Raw genomic sequence first — 20,706 nt, 5'->3', positions numbered from 1 at the left:
CAGTTGATGTGTTCTTTTGCAAAATGTAACCTCTTCTGCACGTCTTTTATTTAACAGAGGGACTTTGCAGGGGATTCTTGCAAATAAATTAGCTTCACACAGGCATCTTCTGTCACAGCACTTACAGGTAACTCCAGACTGTCTTTGATCATCCTGGAGCTGATCAGTGGGTAAGCCTTTGCCATTCTGGTTATTATTCTATCCATTTTGATGGTTGGTTGTTTTCCATTTTCTTCCACGCGTCTCTTTTTTTTTTTTTTTTTTTTTTGTCCATTTTAAAGCATTGGAGATCATTGTAGATGAACAGCCTATAATTTTTTCCACCTGCGTATAAGTTTTCCCCTCTCCAATCAACTTTTTAATCAAACTACGCTGTTCTTCTGAACAATGTCTTGAACATCCATTTTCCTCAGGCTTTCAAAGAGAAAAGCATGTTCAACAGGTGCTGGCTTCATCCTTAAATAGGGGACACCTGATTCACACCTGTTTTCTCCACAAAATTGACGAACTCACTGACTGAATGCCACACTACTATTATTGTGAACACCCCCTTTTCTACTTTTTTTTTTACTAATAGCCCAATTTCATAGCCTTAAGAGTGTGCATATCATGAATGCTTGGTCTTGTTGGATTTGTGAGAATCTATTGAATCTACTGGTACCTTGTTTCCCATGTAACAATAAGAAATATACCAAAACCTGGATTAATCTTTTTAGTCACATACCACTACTATTATTCTGAACACTACTGTATGTCTGCCAGTGAAAAAAACTTTGAGCACATTGGTGAAATCGGCCACAGCAGTGATCCTCATCGAGTTGCTTTTATTTTTTATGTGTTTACACCTTGAAGAGCTGTCATCTATTAGTGTTTGATCTTTGATCATAGCTGTGACTCGGCTATCACCAAATATAATAATACAACTTGTCAAATCTTACAAAAAAGGTCACCAACAGAGGAGAAGAGCACTGACCTGTTTGTCAGGCAGCTGCAGCCCCGTCCTGCTGTGCCTGGTTTCTGTCTAACGTTTAAATGGAACGAAGTACAGTGGTATAGTACTGTGCAAATGTTTTAGGATACACACCCTATAAAATCTGTGGATCAACAGGAAATTAATTTGAGATGTACAAACATTTGATGTTTTTCTCATGAATACTTTTGTAAACCTCATTTGCAACATCTTTATACAAGCACATAACACAACAGCTTTCGATCGCGCTGATTAAATGATTGTAAAATCCCGATTGAATTCTCCCCCAAGGGAGGAAACCAGAAATAAATTGTGGTTTTATCATCAAATAGACGTTTTGCATAGTTAAAGCTGTTACTTGTTTTAATCATGAAGCAACTTTTCTTTATTTCTGAAAGCTTTAAGCAATTAATGTACCTAAAATGTTTGAATGGTACTGGACACAGTTATCTGCCTTAGCTAGAGTACATATGTCACAGCTCTCAACCAAGTTATTCAAGTTAATTTCAAAATGTCATAACCTCTAATTCTGCAAGAGTGTTGGAGCTAATAAGAAGTGTGCAGATGGAAATCAGTTCAATCTGAAGCTGTCTGAGGTTTGTGTGAGGCCGTCAGTGTTACACGGTGTCCTACAGATTTATACATCTGGCCCCTGATTGGTTGTGGTGCAGCATGATTTCCTGCAGCTGGAAATCAAGTTTGAAATGTTGTCTTGTAAATAAAATGTTTACCTGTTGATGTCATTTCTTCAATTGTCACATGTAAACAGCCTGAACCCCACCCCATCATTTGTAGTTCTGAATATGAACAAGGGGCCTATTTCACAATGGATGCAGAGTTGATTTACCTTGAGGATGGAAAAATCTGTGTTTTTGGTTCCAGAACAGCTGATTTTCAGTTATTCTAATCGCAGCATTGACAGAGCTCTGATACTGGGATTCACCATGACCACTACCAAAAAAAAAAAAAAAAAAAACTAAACGCAATACTATTGCAGCTACAACAGAGCACAAAAGTACACTGGAGAATATAATTTAGTTATGTCTATTTTATGTTCAGGTACAAACTGGTAGAATGAACTTCAAATTTCATTTTGGTGCAATCTGCCAGAAAAACATGGAAGCACCTGAAAATGAAATGTGGTTAAAACTGACTGTGCCTCATTTTGATGATATTTGACATATCAAAATCAAATCAATTTTATTTATATAGCGCCAAATCACAACAAACAGTTGTCCCAAGGCACTTTATATTGTAAGGCAAGGCCATACAATAATTACGTAAAAACCCCAACGGTCAAAACGACCCCCTGTGAGCAAGCACTTGGCGACAGTGGGAAGGAAAAACTCCCTTTTAACAGGAAGAAACCTCCAGCAGAACCAGGCTCAGGGAGGGGCAGTCTTCTGCTGGGACTGGTTGGGGCTGAGGGAGAGAACCAGGAAAAAGACATGCTGTGGAGGGGAGCAGAGATCAATCACTAATGATTAAATGCAGAGTGGTGCATACAGAGCAAAAAGAGAAATAAACACTCAGTGCATCATGGGAACCCCCCAGCAGTCTAAGTCTATAGCAGCATAACTAAGGGATGGTTCAGGGTCACCTGATCCAGCCCTAACTATAAGCTTTAGCAAAAATGAAAGTTTTAAGCCTAATCTTAAAAGTAGAGAGGGTGTCTGTCTCCCTGATCTGAATTGGGAGCTGGTTCCACAGGAGAGAAGCCTGAAAGCTGAAGGCTCTGCCTCCCATTCTACTCTTACAAACCCTAGGAACTACAAGTAAGCCTGCAGTCTGAGAGCGAAGCACTCTATTGATATGGTACTATGAGGTCCCTAAGATAAGATGGGACCTGATTATTCAAAACCTTATAAGTAAGAAGAAGAATTTTAAATTCTATTCTAGAAGTAACAGGAAGCCAATGAAGAGAGGCCAATATGGGTGAGATATGCTCTCTCCTTCTAGTCCCCGTCAGTACTCTAGCTGCAGCATTTTGAATTAACTGAAGGCTTTTCAGGGAACTTTTAGGACAACCTGATAATAATGAATTACAATAGTCCAGCCTAGAGGAAATAAATGCATGAATTAGTTTTTCAGCATCACTCTGAGACAAGACCTTTCTAATTTTAGAGATATTGTGCAAATGCAAAAAAGCAGTCCTACATATTTGTTTAATATGCGCATTGAATGACATATCCTGATCAAAAATGACTCCAAGATTTCTCACAGTATTACTAGAGGTCAGGGTAACGCCATCCAGAGTAAGGATCTGGTTAGACACCATGTTTCTAAGAAGGGATGGGTATTGATAAGATTTTATCGATATCGATGCCATTATCGATTCTGCTTATCGATCCGATTCTTTATTGATTCCCTTATCGATACCTCGTGAATTTTGTACTAAAAGTAGGCTTTACAGGTTTTCTATGTATTTCACTGAGTCTTAAAGTAAATAAATATGAAATTGGTCACTGTACCCTTGATCTCTGGACATAAATAAAAATAAAACAGTGTTTCACTTTGAAGTTATTAATTCCGACTGGACTCTATCGTTCTAACTTGACTCATCAGAGAGCTGCGCAGCGTTTGGAGCTGTGTGAACAGAATGGAGGACGATTCTCGTTTCTTTCTCGCAACAAGACAGGAGTCCCAGTTAGTAACTTTAATCCTCACAAACGTGATTCACGATTGACATATTCAGGGATGAAAGTGGTGAAAAACAAAAAAAGCTGAAATCCAAAATTATCCCCCAACACCACCCGCATGAAAATGTTTGAATTCTAGAAGCTCTGAAATGCAATCTGGGACTACAACCCCTGGCAATAATTATGGAATCACCGGCCTCAGAGGATGTTCATTCAGTTGTTTAATTTTGTAGAAAAAAAGCAGATCACAGACATGACACAAAACTAAAGTCATTTCAAATGGCAACTTTCTGGCTTTAAGAAACACTATAAGATATCAGGAAAAAAAAATTGCGGCAGTCAGTAACGGTTACTTTTTTAGACCAAGCAGAGGGAAAAAAATATGGACTCACTCAATTCTGAGGAATAAATTATGGAATCACCCTGTACATTTTCATCCCCAAAACTAACACCTGCATCAAATCAGATCTGCTCGTTAGTCTGCATCTAAAAAGGAGTGATCACACCTTGGAGAGCTGTTGCACCAAGTGGACTGACATGAATCATGGCTCCAACACGAGAGATGTCAACTGAAACAAAGGAGAGGATTATCAAACGCTTAAAAGAGGGTAAATCATCACGCAATGTTGCAAAAGATGTTGGTTGTTCACAGTCAGCTGTGTCTAAACTCTGGACCAAATACAACATGGGAAGGTTGTTAAAGGCAAACATACTGGTAGACCAAGGAAGACATCAAAGCGTCAAGACAGAAAACTTAAAGCAATATGTCTCAAAAATTGAAAATGCACAACAACACAAATGAGGAACGAATGGGAGGAAACTGGAGTCAACGTCTGTGACCGAACTGTAAGAATCCGCCTAAAGGAAATGGGATTTACATACAGAAAAGCTAAACGAAAGCCATCATTAACACCTAAAGAGAAAAAAGCAAGGTTACAATGGATGAAAGTCATATTCAGTGATGAATCTCGAATCTGCATTGGGCAAGGTGATGATGCTGGAACTTTTGATTGGTGCCATTCCATTGAGATTTATAAAGATGACTGCCTGAAGAGAACATGTAAATTTCCACAGTCATTGATGATATGGGGCTGCATGTCAGGTAAAGGCACTGGGGAGATGGCTGTCATTACATCATCAATAAATGCACAAGTTTACGTTGATATTTTGGACACTTTTCTTATCCCATCAATTGAAAGGATGTTTGGGGATGATGAAATCATTTTTCAAGATGATAATGCATCTTGCCATAGAACAAAAACTGTGAAAATATTCCTTGCAAAAAGACACATAGGGTCAGTGTCATGGCCTGCAAATAGTCCGGATCTTAATCCAATTGAAAATCTTTGGTGGAAGTTGAAGAAAATGGTCCATGACAAGGCTCCAACCTGCAAAGCTGATCTGGCAACAGCAATCAGAGAAAGTTGGAGCCAGAATGATGAAGAGTACTGTTTGTCACTCATTAAGTCCATGCCTCAGAGACTGCAAGCTGTTATAAAAACCAGAGGTGGTGCAACAAAATACTAGTGATGTGTTGGAGCGTTCTTTTGTTTTTCATGATTCCATAATTTTTTCCTCAGAATTGACTGATTCCATATTTTTTTCCCTCTGCTTGGTCTAAAAAAGTAACCGTTACTGACTGCCACAATTTTTTTTTCCTAATTTCTTATAGTGTTTCTTAAAGCCAGAAAGTTGCCATTTGAAATGACTTTAGTTTTGTGTCATGTCTGTGATCTGCTTTTTTTCTACAAAATTAAACAACTGAATGAACATCCTCTGAGGCCGGTGATTCCATAATTTTTGCCAGGGGTTGTATTCCAGACAATAAACTGGAGTGAGTGCAGCATCCATTTAGGTGAGAAAAAAAAAAAAAAACAACTTTCCTTATTCAAATTCATTCCAGTAGTATTCTGCTCTTACTAGGATGCAGCAGTTTTCTAGTTTGGCAGATAGTTCTGGAGGAAATCACTGAAGAAATTAACACATTGAAAATATGGTTTGACCGAAACAAACTGTCATTAAACTTAAATAAGACAGGGATGAAATGGAGTTGTAAGAGGCACTAGGTGTTCACAGGAAACATTTATTTCTGTATGTATTTATTTATTTATTTATGTTCATTGTTAGTTGGTTTTATATTTTCTGTTGTGTTTCTATTCAGGTTCTTTTTGTCTCTTTCTCTAAAATTGTATATAATAAGAATTAGATTATTAATATATAAACAAAATTAAATTTAAGAAATATTACAATTTGAAAACAAATGCACCCGAACGTGATGAGAGCTGCAAATACGTAATGCTAACTTTTAACATTGAAAATGCCATAGACATGTTAACGTGTTAGCATTGCTCCCGTTTTTAAGTTATAAAATACATCTATCAACTGTTTCAGAAGACCATAACAGGTCGGTTTAACATAGAAAAGGTAAATAATACTCACAGACGTATGCTCTTTAGGGTTTTAGCGGGGGAAAATTAAGCGAAAGAAAGAAAGTATAAACGAAGCAACAGATCGAAGCATTGCTTCAATCTGCGAACCACTGCTTCGATTGGTTCAAGGTTCAGAGCAAAGCCGCGCTGCAGAAAAGTTGATAACGGACCCGCTGCACGGTCTGTAATCAATGTAGAGAAATCATCATTTTCCTGACAAACACCCCCCAAAACAACGGCCACTCTGAAGGACCGATAACAGAATCGTTAAGGACAAAGCTTATTGATGTCGGTGGATCGAATCATTTCTTAACGATACCCGAAAGAAACCGGTTCTCGATACCCATCCCTAGTCTTAAGGCTATGAAATTGGCCTATTAGTAAAAAAAAGTAGAAAAGGGGGTGTTCACAATAATAGTAGCATCTGTTGTTGACGCTACAAACTCAAAACTATTATGTTCTAACTGCTTTAGCAATCCTGTGAATCACTAAAGTAGTATTTAGTTGTATAACCACAGTTTTTCATGATTTCTTCACATCTGCGAGGCATGGAGTCAACCAACTTGTGGCACCTTTCAGCTGTTATTCCACTCCAAGATTCTTTAACAACATTCCGCAATTCATTCACATTTCTTGGTTTTGCTTGTCATCCCACAAGTTCTCAATTGGATTTAGGTCCAGGGATTGGGCAGGCCACTCCAAAACATTAATTTTGTTGGTTTGGAACCATGATTTTGCTCGATTACTAGTGTGCTTGGGGTCATTGTCTTGTTGAAACACCCGTTTCAAGTTCATGTCCTCTTCGGCATAAGTCAACATGACCTCTTCAAGTATTTTGACATATCCAAACTGATCCATGATACCTGGTATACGATATATAGGCCCAACATCATAGTAGGAGAAACATGCCCATATCATGATGCTTGCACCACCATGCTTCACTGTCTTCACTGTGAACTGTGGCTTGAAGTCAGAGTTTGGGGGTCGTCTCACAAACTGTCTGCGGCCCTTGGACCCAAAAAGAACAATTTTACTCTCATCAGTCCACAAAATATTCCTCTATTTCTCTTTAGGCCAGTTGATGTGTTCTTTGGCAAATTGTAACCTCTTCTGCACGTCTTTATTTAACAGAGGGACTTTGCGGGGGATTCTTGCAAATAAATTAGCTTCACACAGTCGTCTTCTGTCACAGCACTTACAGGTAACTCCAGACTGTCTTTGATCATCCTGGAGCTGATCAATGGGTGAGCCTTTGCCATTCTGGTTATTCTTCTATCCATTTTGATGATCATTTTCCGTTTTCTTCCATGCGTCTCTGGTTTATTTGTCCATTTTAAAGCATTGGAGATCATTGTAGATGAACAGCCTATAATTTTTTGCACCTGCGTATAAGTTTTCCCCTGTCCAATCAACTTTTTAATCAAACTACGCTGTTCTTCTGAACAATGTCTTGAACGTCCCATTTTCCTCAGGCTTTCAAAGAGAAAAGCATGTTCAACAGGTGCTGGCTTCATCCTTACATAGGGGACACCTGATTCACACCTGTTTGTTCCACAAAATTGACGAACTCACTAACTGAATGCCACACTACTATTATTGTGAACACCCCCTTTTCTTTTCTTTTTTTTTACTAATAGCCCAATTTCATAGCCTTAAGAGTGTGCATATCATGAATGCTTGGTCTTGTTGGATTTGTGAGAATCTACTGAATCTACTGGTACCTTGTTTCCCAAGTAACAATAAGAAATATACTCAAAACCTGGATTCATCTTTTTAGTCACATAGCACTACTATTATTCTGAACACTACTGTACATGCTCTGCCGTTCTAAGACCAGCTTGATGCACTATACTACCAAATTTTTAACAACTCCAGAGTTGATTTGTGGTTGTGAAATCCTAATTTCACAGGCAGCAGCTGTGATCAGTATGTCAGTTTCTCTCCATCTAAAACTTTGACATCTGTGGTGCTGTGCAATAAAACTGCACCTGTTTAAAGTGGCCATTTATTGTGATCAGTTCAAGTCACACCTGTGCAATAATCATGCTGTTTAATCAGCATCTTATGACACACCTGTCAGGTGAGTGGATTATCTTGGCAAAGGTGAAGTGCTCATTAATATCAATTTTAACAATTAGTATTTTATTACATAGAAAACAAAAATAGCTTTTATATATATGTTGAGTAAGACTCAACTGCACACTACAACAGGAGTAAGGCCCTCATGCAAGGTGGGGAGGGGGTGTTAATGATGTTCCTTTTTGGCAGGAAAACAAATCATACTTGAACCAGAAACCTTCCACACTAACCACTTACAGAGGCACTTGGAAAGTTGGGGACAGTCAGCCTTGGCCTAAATAAACTCTGTCCTGTGCTGTCCTCAGCTCATTACTAGTTGACAGGCAGCACGATGGTCAGCGGTTGAACTCTTGCCTCACAGCTCAGGTCAGCTCCTCTCTGCACTGGGCTAAGGCAGTGTCTTTCCATCTGAAGCTGGGCTTTGGACTGTGGCTGCCCCTACTGGTTGGACAGTGTTCAACTAATCAGGATGGGTTATTTGCAGAGCACAAATTTCACTGCATGTACAATAAAGGCCCTTGTTCATCATGTAACAATCTTGGCCTTTTTTTGTGCACACAAATCACTCACTGGTAAAGTTAATTATAACACCAATCTCCAGAATTAGAGACCACACACACACACACACACACAAGAATCATGTAAAATTAAACTGACTTTATTGCTCGTACCGTATATACTGTACGTTTTCAATAAGCCAAGTTACAGTGACACCTTGTGGCTGTACATCATCACTGCACCTGTACTTCCATTTGAGCCCCACCAGTAGACTGAACAACCCTGCACCCTCGTTTCATCCCCACTCACTTAGCAGCGGACAGCAGATGCACAGTTCAATCAGTAGTTCAAGTCACTAAATGTCCCGACAGGCTGCCCAGCTCCGACCGTCCTACATGCAATGTCAAAACTAAAGCTGGTGCAAAGTAAATGCAGATTCATTATTTGAGTGAAAGCAGTTCTTACAGGAATTTCAACAAAAACTAATACACATTCAAATTAATCTACTGTGAGGGATTTGCTGAGTTAAAAGAAAAAAAAAGTGTTAGGGCTGGACAATAACCTCTAAAATCTGTAACAACTGAATTCTTGTATGTTTAAAAATGAATGTAACGAGGACTTTATGTTTAATGTACAGTAGTGTTCAGAATAATAGTAGTGCTATGCGACTAAAAAGATTAATCCAGGTTTTGAGTACATTTCTTATTGTTACATGGGAAACAAGGTACCAGTAGATGCAGTAGATTCTCACAAATCCAACAAGACCAAGCATTCATGATATGCACACTCTTAAGGCTATGAAATTAGGCTATTAGTAAAAAAAGTAGAAAAGGGGGTGTTCACAATAATAGTAGCATCTGCTGTTGATGCTACAAACTCAAAAGTATTATGTTCAAACTGCTTTTTTAGCAATCCCGTGAATCACTAAACTAGTATTTAGTTGTATAACCACAGTTTTTCATGATTTCTTCACATCTGCGAGGCATTAATGTTGCTGGTTTGGAACCAAGCTTTTGCTCATTTACTAGTGTGCTTGGGATCATTGTCTTGTTGAAACACCCATTTCAAGGGCATGTCCTCTTCAGCATTAGGCAACATGACCTCTTCAAGTATTTTGACATATCCAAACTGATCCATGATACCTGGTATGCGATATATAGGCCCAACATCATAGTAGGAGAAACATGCCCATATCATGATGCTTGCACCACCATGCTTCACTGTTTTCACTGTGAACTGTGGCTTGAATTCAGAGTTTGGGGATCATCTCACAAACTGTCTGCGGCCCTTGGACCCAAAAAGAACAATTTTACTCTCATCAGTCCACAAAATATTCCTCCATTTCTCTTTAGGCCAGTTGATGTGTTCTTTGGCAAATTGTAACCTCTTCTGCATGTCTTTATTTAACAGAGGGACTTTGCGGGGGATTCTTGCAAATAAATTAGCTTCACACAGTCGTCTTCTGTCACAGCAGTTACAGGTAACTCCAGACTGTCTTTGATCATCCTGGAGCTGATCAATGGGTGAGCCTTTGCCATTCTGGTTATTCTTCTATCCATTTTGATGGTTGTTTTCCATCTTCTTCCATGCATCTCTGTTTTTTTTGTCCATTTTAAAGCATTGGACATCATTGTAGCTGAACAGCCTATAATATAATAATTTTTTGCACCTGCATACAAGTTTTCCCCTCTCTAATCAACTTTTTAATCAAACTATGCTGTTCTTCTGAACAATGTCTTGAATATCCCATTTTCCTCAGGCTTTCAAAGAGAAAAGCATGTTCAACAGGTGCTGGCTTCATCCTTAAATAGGGGACACCTAATTCACACCTGTTTGTTCCACAAAATTGATGAACTCACTGACTGAATGCCACACTACTATTATTGTGAACACCCCCTTTTCTACTTTTTTTTTACTAATAGCCCAATTTCATAGCCTTAAGAGTGTGCATATCATGAATGCTTGGTCTTGTTGGATTTGTGAGAATCTACTGGTACCTTGTTTCCCATGTAACAATAAGAAATATACTCAAAACCTGTATTTATCTTTTTAGTCACATAGCACTACTATTATTCTGAATACTACTGTATAAGTGCATATTTCCTTTCACCTTTTGGCTCAAAGTTTATTACATTATGACCTGCTCAGTATCAGGACTGAAACCCAACCCAAGATATATGAAGTCTGATGGTAAAATATCAATGATGTACTTCATTCAATCCGGTTTACTGTCCAGCCCTATAAAATGTTCTGTGTTTTATACATACATTTTAAAACATTACGTCCGTCATGGACTGCCAGGTTAGAAAGAGGAAAATCCTAAAACAGTTTTTTTGCATTCTTCTAACCCCACAAGTGAGACATTTATGACAAACTGAAGAGTAGATCCTGCCGTCCTCAGAGTGCAATTGTGAGATCGCGCTCACAATCGCACTGGTCACAGACATGTTGGTAAAACATCCGCTCTTCATGTCATTTATCCTTCAGAGCTCCACACGAGCTTCCTCACACCAACACGTCGACCTCGACGCACGAGCCGGTGCAGCCGTCTGCTCGTCTCTCTTGGCCAAATAAATAGAAAAATAGACAGGGAACGAGAAAAGGGATGTGTGTTTTGGTTTGATGGTAAGTGGACTCTCCTGTCCCGCACTATGACAATATTGGTGCCGTCTCCGCTGGGGGGCGTGGTTCCATTACGTTCATGGAGACTGCTTCTGTGGGGTCGGCAGCCTCGGATTTAGACGGCAGTGTAACTGTGACTGAGGCTGAAGGGACAGGGGTGGAAGTGGGCACGACGGGGGTCACTCCCTGCGACAGGAAAGGAGGCAGCTGAGAGGCCAGCAGAGGGGGCAGAGATGCCACAGGAGTAAGATTTGGCAGGGGGAGGGACGGGAGGCTGACCAAGACAGGGGCTGTCAACAACATGAGAAACAAGACGTGAAAAGTAGAGAACAGTTTGTATAAACCATCAACATTCTTACATTTAATTACCAATCAGAACATCTTGTACAGAAAAGCTGATCAAGTGTGGAATCCCTAAAATGTGAGAAATGACAAAAGACAACAGACTCAGGGATCTGTGTCTGGGGGAGCATTTTTGACATCAATTTCTAAGATGGCTAGAGCAGCCTTGTTACAAACATACTGTCCTTAAGCACCAATTATGTAATAATTATAAGCAGGGGCGTCCTGATTAGATCAAAGTGATCAGTATCAGGTCTGATCAAGGAGGTTTATTTATTTATTAGTGATTGATCTGTACTAGATTTTTTAAACAAGTTTCAGAGCCGTCAGTCTTGCTGCAGCCACCACTCGATCAGTGCTTCCTGCTGGCTCACCAGTTACCCTGCGGTGCACGTTTTAAATGCCTATTTTTGCATGCTGTTATCACACATATCACAAATTATGCAGAAGAATATGACACAGTAACTCATTCATCCAGCAAAAATGATGGAATACAATAAATAAAATTACAATAATGAACCTGAAGATGTCCCATATTGATTTCTTGAAAATTGTGAATTTAATTAACAGTCAAGCATAACCATGGATCACTCAAATTAGAATTTCAATTAACTCAAAAGGTCAGTGGATTGATTCCTGACTCCGCGAGAAAGAAACTGAACACCAGATTACTCTCAAGATTTGTAGTACACTCCTAGAGGAGTGAAATTAGTAGGCATGTTCAGGGACACGAATGTGACCCTCTTCAGAGTTCCATAAGCAGTGATTAGTGTTGTATCATCCTTACCATGAAACCATGTATCATCCAAGTCAAGAAAACCAATGGACTGACTTAAACATTATTTACAGCTGGGGGCTCAAAACATTTAGTAAAAAATGTAAGCATGACCCTAACTAGTATAATGCTTCCTTAAAGACTTTGGAGCCTGTTGTAAAGAAAAAGAGAAGAGCTCTTTTGAGGATGAAATCAAGGCCAACAAGATATACACTAGGTGAACTACTAATGTGTCATGCAGAGGTCCAGAGAACAGCTACACAATACAGCAGTGTTCAGAATAATAGTAGTGCTATGTGACTAAAAAGATTAATCCAGGTTTTGAGTATATTTCTTATTGTTACATGAGAAACAAGGTACCAGTAGATTCAGTAGATTCTCACAAATCAAACAAGACCAAGCATTCATGATATGCACACTCTTAAGGCTATGAAATTGGGCTATTAGTAAAAAAAAAAAAAAAGTAGAAAAGGGGGTGTTCACAATAACTAGCATCTGCTGTTGACGCTACAAACTCAAAACTATTATGTTCAAACTGCTTTTTTAGCAATCCTGTGAATCACTAAAGTAGTATTTAGTTGTATAACCACAGTTTTTCGTGATTTCTTCACATCTGCGAGGCATGGAGTCAACCAACTTGTGGCACCTTTCAGCTGTTATTCCACTCCAAGATTCTTTAACAACATTCCACAGTTCATTCACATTTCTTGGTTTTGCTTCAGAAACAGCTTTTTTGATGTCACCCCACAAGTTCTCAATTGGATTTAGGTCCAGGGATTGGGCAGGCCACTCCAAAACAATTTTGTTGGTTTGGAACCAAGATTTTGCTCATTTACTAGTGTGCTTGGGGTCATTGTCTTGTTGAAACACCCATTTCAAGGGCATGTCCTCTTCAGCATAAGGCAACATGACCTCTTCAAGTATTTTGACATATCCAAACTGATCCATGATACCTGGTATGCGATATATAGGCCCAACACCATAGTAGGAGAAACATGCCCATATCATGATGCTTGCACCACCATGCTTCACTGTCTTCACTGTGAACTGTGGCTTGAATTCAGAGTTTGGGGGTCATCTCACAAACTGTCTGCGGCCCTTGGACCCCAAAAGAACAATTTTACTCTCATCAGTCCACAAAATATTCCTCCATTTCTCTTTAGGCCAGTTGATGTGTTATTTGGCAAATTGTAACCTCTTCTGCATGTCTTTTATTTAACAGAGGGACTTTGCGGGGGATTCTTGAAAATAAATTAGCTTCTAACAGGTGTCTTCTAACTGTCACAGCACTTACAGGTAACTCCAGACTTTCTTTGATCATCCTGGAGCTGATCAATGTGTGAACCTTTGCCATTCTGGTTATTCTTCTATCCATTTTGATGATTTTCCATTTTCGTCCACGCGTCTCTGGTTTTTTTGTCCATTTTAAAGCATTGGAGATCATTGTAGATGAAGTTTTCCCCTCTCCAATCAACTTTTTAATCATACTACGCTGTTCTTCTGAACAATGTCTTGAACGTCCCATTTTCCTCAGACTTTCAAATAGAAAAGCATGTTCAACAGGTGCTGGTTCCATCCTTACATAGGGGACACCTGATTCACACCTGTTTGTTCCACAAAATTGACGATCTCACTGACTGAATGCCACACTACTATTATTGTGAACACCCCCTTTTCTACTTTTTTTTTTACTAATAGCCCAATTTCATAGCCTTAAGAGTGTGCATATCATGAATACTTGGTCTTGTTGGATTTGTGAGAATCTATTCTACTGGTACCTTGTTTCCAGTGTAACAATAAGAAATATACTCAAAACCTGGATTAATCTTTTTAGTCACATAGCACTACTATTATTCTGAACACTACTGTATGTAAAGAAATAGTGTTAGTCCCTCTGCGCTGAGATCGAGACTGCTAGGGATCAAGGTGATATCAAAGCTGTGTACTCTGCGATTAAGAAGGGCGATCTTCCAATCATGCTCTGTGCTAAAAAGAAAAGTCAGCTCCATTATCACCGACATCAATGAAAAGTTGGCCAGATGGACAGAACATTATAGTGAACTGGCACTACTACTGGCACTGTTCCACAAGAGTGTAAAGATGCTAAGATGAAAACCTTATACAAACAGAAGGGCGATAGAGGAGACTGCAACAGCTATCATGTAATTTCCCCATTAAGTGTCACAGGAAAGGTACAAGCTAAGAATATTCTCAATCGACTGCAACATGAGATTTATCCTGAATCTCAATGCGGATTTTTTCCAGGCAGATCTAGCAGAGATATTATCTTCAGTGTTAAACAGCTGTTGGGAAAGTCTTGCAAACTACGTTTTTTATATTGACTTTATTGATCTGACCAATGCATTTGATCTGGTTGACAGAGAATCCTTGTTTACTGTGCTAAAGAAGCCTGGTTGTCCTCCAGAGTTACTCTCAAGAGTAAAGTCCTTCACCTTGGAATGAAAGGCAAAATCCTGTATGATGGCAATTCATCTAATTGCTTTCCCATCAATAGAGGTGTCAAATAAGACTGTGTCTTAGCCCCTACTCTCTTTAGCATCTACTTTGCCTATGTTTTCAGAACGGTGTACCAGAACTTTCCTAACCATGTAGGAGTCTCTCTGCTTACTCAAGATTATGGAAACTTATTTCTTGGTAAATTCAAAGCCAAAACAAGAGTCCAGAGACTTGTCCACGAGTTTCTCTATGCAGACGATGCTCCTTTGTGCACGTCCTCAGTCCTACAGCTGCAAGAACATCTGGATAGGTTCAGTACAGCGTGCCAGAGATTTGGTCTCACAATTAGTCTTAAGAAGACAGTCGTCCTATCTCTAACTGGTAATCTAAGATTCTCGATCAGCAACACAACATTTGATAATGTTGACTCATTCACATATCTTGGATCAACTACAACCCCTGGCAAAAATTATGGAATCACCAGCCTCGGAGGATGTTCATTCAGTTGTTTAATTTTGTAGAAAAAAAGCAGATCACAGACATGACACAAAACTAAAGTCATTTCAAATGGCAACTTTCTGGCTTTAAGAAACAGTATAAGAAATCAGGAAAAAAATTGTGGCAGTCAGTAACGGTTACTTTTTTAGACCACGCAGAGGGAAAAAATATGGAATCACTCAATTCTGTGGAAAAAATATGGAATCATGAAAAACAAAAGAAAGCTCAAACACATCACTAGTATTTTGTTGCACCACCTCTGGTTTTATAACAGCTTGCAGTCTCTGAGGCATGGACTTAATGAGTGACAAACAGTACTCTTCATCAATCTGGCTCCATCTTTCTCTGATTGCTGTTGCCAGATCAGCATTGCAGGTTGGAGCCTTGTCATGGACCATTTTCTTCAACTTCCACCAAAGGTTTTCAATTGGATTAAGATCCGGACTATTTGCAGGCCATGACACTGACCCTATGTGTCTTTTTGCAAGGAATGTTTTCACAGTTTTTGCTCTATGGCAAGATGCATTATCATCTTGAGAAATGATTTCATCATCCTCAAACATCCTTTCAATTGATGGGATAAGAAAAGTGTCCAAAATATCAACGTAAACTTGTGCATTTATTGATGATGTAATGACAGCCATCTCCCCAGTGCCTTTACCTGACATGCAGCCCCATATCATCAATGACTGTGGAAATTTACATGTTCTCTTCAGGCAGTCATCTTTATAAATCTCAATGGAACAGCACCAAACAAAAGTTCCAGCATCGTCACCTTTCTCAATGCAGATTCGAGATTCATCACTGAATATGACTTACATCCAGTCATCCACAGTCCACGATTGCTTTTCCTTAGCCCACTGTAACCTTGTTTTTTTCTGTTTAGGTGTTAATGATGGCTTTTGTTTAGCTTTTCTGTATGTAAATCCCATTTCCTTTAGGCGGTTTCTTACAGTTTGGTCACAGACGTTGACTCCAGTTTCCTCCCATTCGTTCCTCATTTGTTTTGTTGTGCATTTTCGATTCTTGAGACATATTGCTTTAAGCTTTCTGTCTTGATGCTTTGATGTCTTCCTTGGTCTACAAGTACATTTGCCTTTAACAACCTTCCCATGTTGTTTGTATTTGGTCCAGAGTTTAGACACAGCTGACTGTGAACAACTAACATCTTTTGCAACATTGCATGATGATTTACCCTCTTAAGAGTTTGATAATCCTCTCCTTTGTTTCAATTGACATCTCTCGTGTTGGAGCCATGATTCATGTCAGTCCACTTGGTGCAACAGCTCTCCAAGGTGTGATCACTCCTTTTTAGATGCAGACTAACGAGCAGATCTGATTTGATGCAGGTGTTAGTTTTGGGGATGAAAATTTACAGGGTGATTCCATAATTTATTCCAAAGAATTGAGTGAGTCCATATTTTTGTCTCTCTGCTTGGTCTAAAAAAGTAACCGTTACTGACTGCCGCAATTTTTTTTTCCTGATTTCTTATAGTGTTTCTTAAAGCCAGAAAGTTGCCATTTGAAATGACTTTAGTTTTGTGTCATGTCTGTGATCTGCTTTTTCTTCTACAAAATTAAACAACTGAATGAACATCCTCCGAGGCCGGTGATTCCATAATTATTGCCAGGGGTTGTTTAACATCTAATCTTTGTCTTGATAAAGAATTGTCTACAAGACCTGGCAAAGCTTCCACTGTGTTTGGAAAACTTGAGAAATGTGTGTTTAGAAATACGAACCTTACCATCAAGACCAAAGTAAGAGTATATGAAGTTTGTGTTTTGAGCATACTTGTGTATGGCTCTTCAGGCTGGACAACGTACAGCCATCAAGAACAGCGACTGAGTGCTTTTCACACAAAATCTTTAAGACCTATACTTCATGTCACTTGGAAAGACAAGATTATCAACGAAGACCTTTTTTCACATTACAGATTCCAGCCCTCAATCAGGTACCCTGAAATCCACGAGACTCAATTGGGCTGAGCATGTCCATGGAATGCCAAAATCTTGTCTACCTCGGTGCATTCTCCATAGTGTTCTCAAAGATGGATCAAGGGCAACTAGTCAACCTCGCCTTAGGTACAAGGATATTCTGAAACAAGATCTGAAAAACTTCCAAATAAACCCTGCTACCCGGACATGTGTATGCACTGATCATGACGCTTGGCGTGCAAGTCTCAGGTGCAGAATTAAGGTGGATAAAGAGGCTAATCTGGAAAGACTCAATAGAATCCTGCCCGCCTGTCAACTATAAATGATGAACTCTGTTTCTACTCGGTAGCGATTGAAGCTGGCCTGACTGACCAGTGTTCTGATAAGTCATGTTGTAAATTAAGAATGGTGCAATAGGTCAGACATACTTCAAGGATGAGATTTTGCTGAAATGTATGACAAAGTATTCGGACATATGAGAGAAAACTAGACAACTGTTAGCTAAGCTTGACAACAGGCATGTAAAGAAATGCAAGACGGCTTACCCGTCATTCCTTGTGGCGGTGGTAAATTGCTGGCTCCTGGTAGTGACACAGCACTGAGGTCTGGCAGTGGCAGGTTGAGGTTGGGCAGGTTAGGGAGTGGAGGTAACCCACCAGGCAGCGGCATCACACCTACAACCACAAAAGTAAATCAGAGCTCATTTTTTAAACTGCCTATATAAAAAAGAGAACCCCCCCCACATAACCCCATTTAAAACTTGTATCACAATTGGTAGGAAGCACTTAAGAGTTTAGATGAAAAGTACAAAGATATGATATGGACATTTGAGAATTAACAAGATGTACGAGTGCTCTTAAGGTGTACGTAGGAGAAATGAGCCACCTGGTAGCGTGCTGGCAGGGTTGAAGCTGGTGGTGGCAGGATTCAGTGTACCAAGGGGGCTGAAGGTGGGATGAGAGGAGGATGGAAGCAGTGGAACTGTGGGTAAACCTGGAGTCGAAGGCAGAGACAAAGCACCAATTCAAAAAAATGTGGAGAAAATACATTTCTGTATACAGAGTGCATCTGCAGAGTATTCACATCAGAGTTCACATCCTTTGCTCAGTACTTTGTTGATGCATCTTTGGCAGCAATTACAGCGTCAGGTCTTGAATATGATGCCACAAACCTGGTTCACCGATCTTTGGGCAGTATCGCTTATTCCTCTTTGCAACACCTCTCACCTTTCCATCAGGTTGGATGGGGAGTGTCAGTGCACAGACATTTTCAGATCTCTCCAGAGATGTTCAATTAGATTCAGGTCTGGGCTCTGGCTGGGCCACTCAAGGACATTCACAGAGTTGTCCTGAAGCCACTCCTTTGATATCTTGGCTGTGTGTTTAGGGTCATTGTCCTGCTGAAAGATGAACCGTCGCCCCAGTCTGAGGTCAAGAGCACTCTGGAGCAGGTTTTCATCCAGGATGTCTCTGTACATTGCTGCATTCATCTTTCCCTCAATCTTGACAAGTCTCCCAGTTCCTGCCACTGAAAAACATCCCCACAGTATGATGCTACACCACCATGATTCATTGTAAAGATGGTGCCTGGTTTCCTCCAAACATGACTCCTGGCATTCACACCAAAGACTTCAACTGTTGACTGATCAGACCAGAGAATTTTGTTTCTCATGGTCTGAGAGTCCTTCAAGTGCCTTTTGCCAAACTCCAGGTGGGCTGCCATGTGCCTTTTACTTAAGCCCCATTTACACATAGACGGTAAACGCTACCGGAAGCGTCCCGGCAGAGATTTTGCCCCCTCCGGGCCGTTTTAGGGATCAAACGCTGTAGTTAACGCCGGCGCACGGGAGCGTGGTTTCGTTCCGGCTTCACCGGGAATCGTCGAAAAAAATTATTCAACATGTCGAATAATTCCGGGAGCGCTCCCGGAGAACTGGCCTGACGACGGAGACAACGCGAACAACGGCGTTTGATACTTTTTAATCACCGTGTCATCCCGCCCCTTCCTGTAGCGCCGCAGTTTACGCCGCTGTAATTGGCGGCCGGCGTTGTATCCTTAACCAACGGCGTGTAAACGGCGTATAGAAGCCGACATCGGCGTCCTCAAAGACGTTTTAACCCGCGACAGAGGCAGACAAAATGGCGGCGCTAGCGGACAATACGCTGTTCTAAGTGCCACCTCCCGGTTAACAGCATTCCAAACGGCCGATAGGTGGCGGTCAGTATAAAAATGCCACCTATCAAGGCTGAGAGATGAGCTCCCTGTCACTCCCTCCCCATGCACTGACAGCTGCTTCAGCCTATTATACTCTGGGGACGGTGCCTATAAGCAAAGGTTCCTGGAGTAACGCAGAATTTGCCTGGATAAATCCAGCGGTACACAGGGCATTATCGGCAGCAGCAGAACACTGCCGTTCTCACGCACGTCTTAACCTGCGATTGTAAAGGATAGAACTGAGTATTAACCCCCGTTGCCTGACGTGTGCCGGATGCTACGGCGTCAAAACTCCGCTTTATTCGGCGGATTTAGCGGCGTTTTATCTGCGTATTTGCGGCTAGTACGGCGCTCAAAACGCCGGCGAAATGCTCCGCCCCTTTCCACCGCGAAAACAGCCGGAACTACTGCGAACTTCGGTCTACGTATTACCCGCGGACAAAACCGTCTATGTGTAACCTGGGCCTTAGGAGTGGCCTCCATCTGGCCACTCTACCATACAGGCCTGATTGGTGGATTGCTGCAGAGATGGTTGTCCTTGAAGCTTCTCCAGAGGAATCTTGGAGCTCTGACAGAGTGACTATCTGGTTCTTGGTCACGTCCCTGACAAAGGCCCTCCTCCTGCGATGCTCAGTTTAGACATGCGGCCAGCTCTAGGAAGAGTCCTGCTGAATCCAAACGTCTTCCATTTAAAGATGATGGAGGCCACTGTGCTCATTGGGACCTTCAAAGGAACAGAAATGTTTCTGTACCCTTCCCCATTCAAATTCAAACAACTTCCCTGCAGTGCAATTCATCTGCAGTTCATCAACACAGTCACACAACCACACACAGTGTGTCAGAAACAGCACTCCAGATTAAAACAACAAAGGTCAGTAAGCTCATGAATAATTAAAAAATAAATAGACAATAATAAGAACAATCGTAACATGATTGATGATGATAAAGGAAATGTCATTTAAAATGACTGCTGTCCGCGTTCAGCAGCTTGACAGCAGAAGGAATAAAAGATCTGGAGTATCTGTATCAATATTTGGGCCTCGAGACAATCCCGTCTCAGGGGTCTACACACAATTCCTTTAACTTCATGCTTGTTTTGTGCTCTGACATGCACTGACAGGTAAATTCAGTTGACTGGACATGATTTGAAAGGCACATACCTCAGGTGGACTCCAGTTAAGTTGTAGAAACATCTCAAGAACGATCAGTGGAAACAGGATGCACCTGAGCTCAGTTTTGAGCTTCATG

The 20,706-nt window shown here is 40.5% G+C and overlaps 1 protein-coding gene across 1 annotated transcript in view; it reads right to left on the bottom strand.

Annotated features, from left to right (window-relative positions):
• Positions 1–10,697: 10,697 nt before the first annotated feature.
• LOC117521981 (Golgi reassembly-stacking protein 2-like) overlaps positions 10,698–20,706 on the bottom strand; it is a 38,585-nt gene continuing 28,576 nt past the window's right edge. Inside the window, exons 8-10 of the mRNA XM_034183345.1 lie at positions 18,130–18,237; positions 17,790–17,918; positions 10,698–11,527 (exon numbers count right to left, since the gene is read on the bottom strand). Coding sequence (XP_034039236.1) covers positions 11,265–11,527; positions 17,790–17,918; positions 18,130–18,237 — 500 coding nt within the window. The 3' untranslated portion in view covers positions 10,698–11,264. The remainder of the gene's footprint in view (positions 11,528–17,789; positions 17,919–18,129; positions 18,238–20,706) is intronic.

Source organism: Thalassophryne amazonica, chromosome 12, assembly GCF_902500255.1.
Source record: "Thalassophryne amazonica chromosome 12, fThaAma1.1, whole genome shotgun sequence".
In the NCBI taxonomy this organism is placed as follows: Eukaryota; Metazoa; Chordata; class Actinopteri; order Batrachoidiformes; family Batrachoididae; genus Thalassophryne; species Thalassophryne amazonica.
This window is presented reverse-complemented; position numbering and strand designations above follow the sequence as displayed.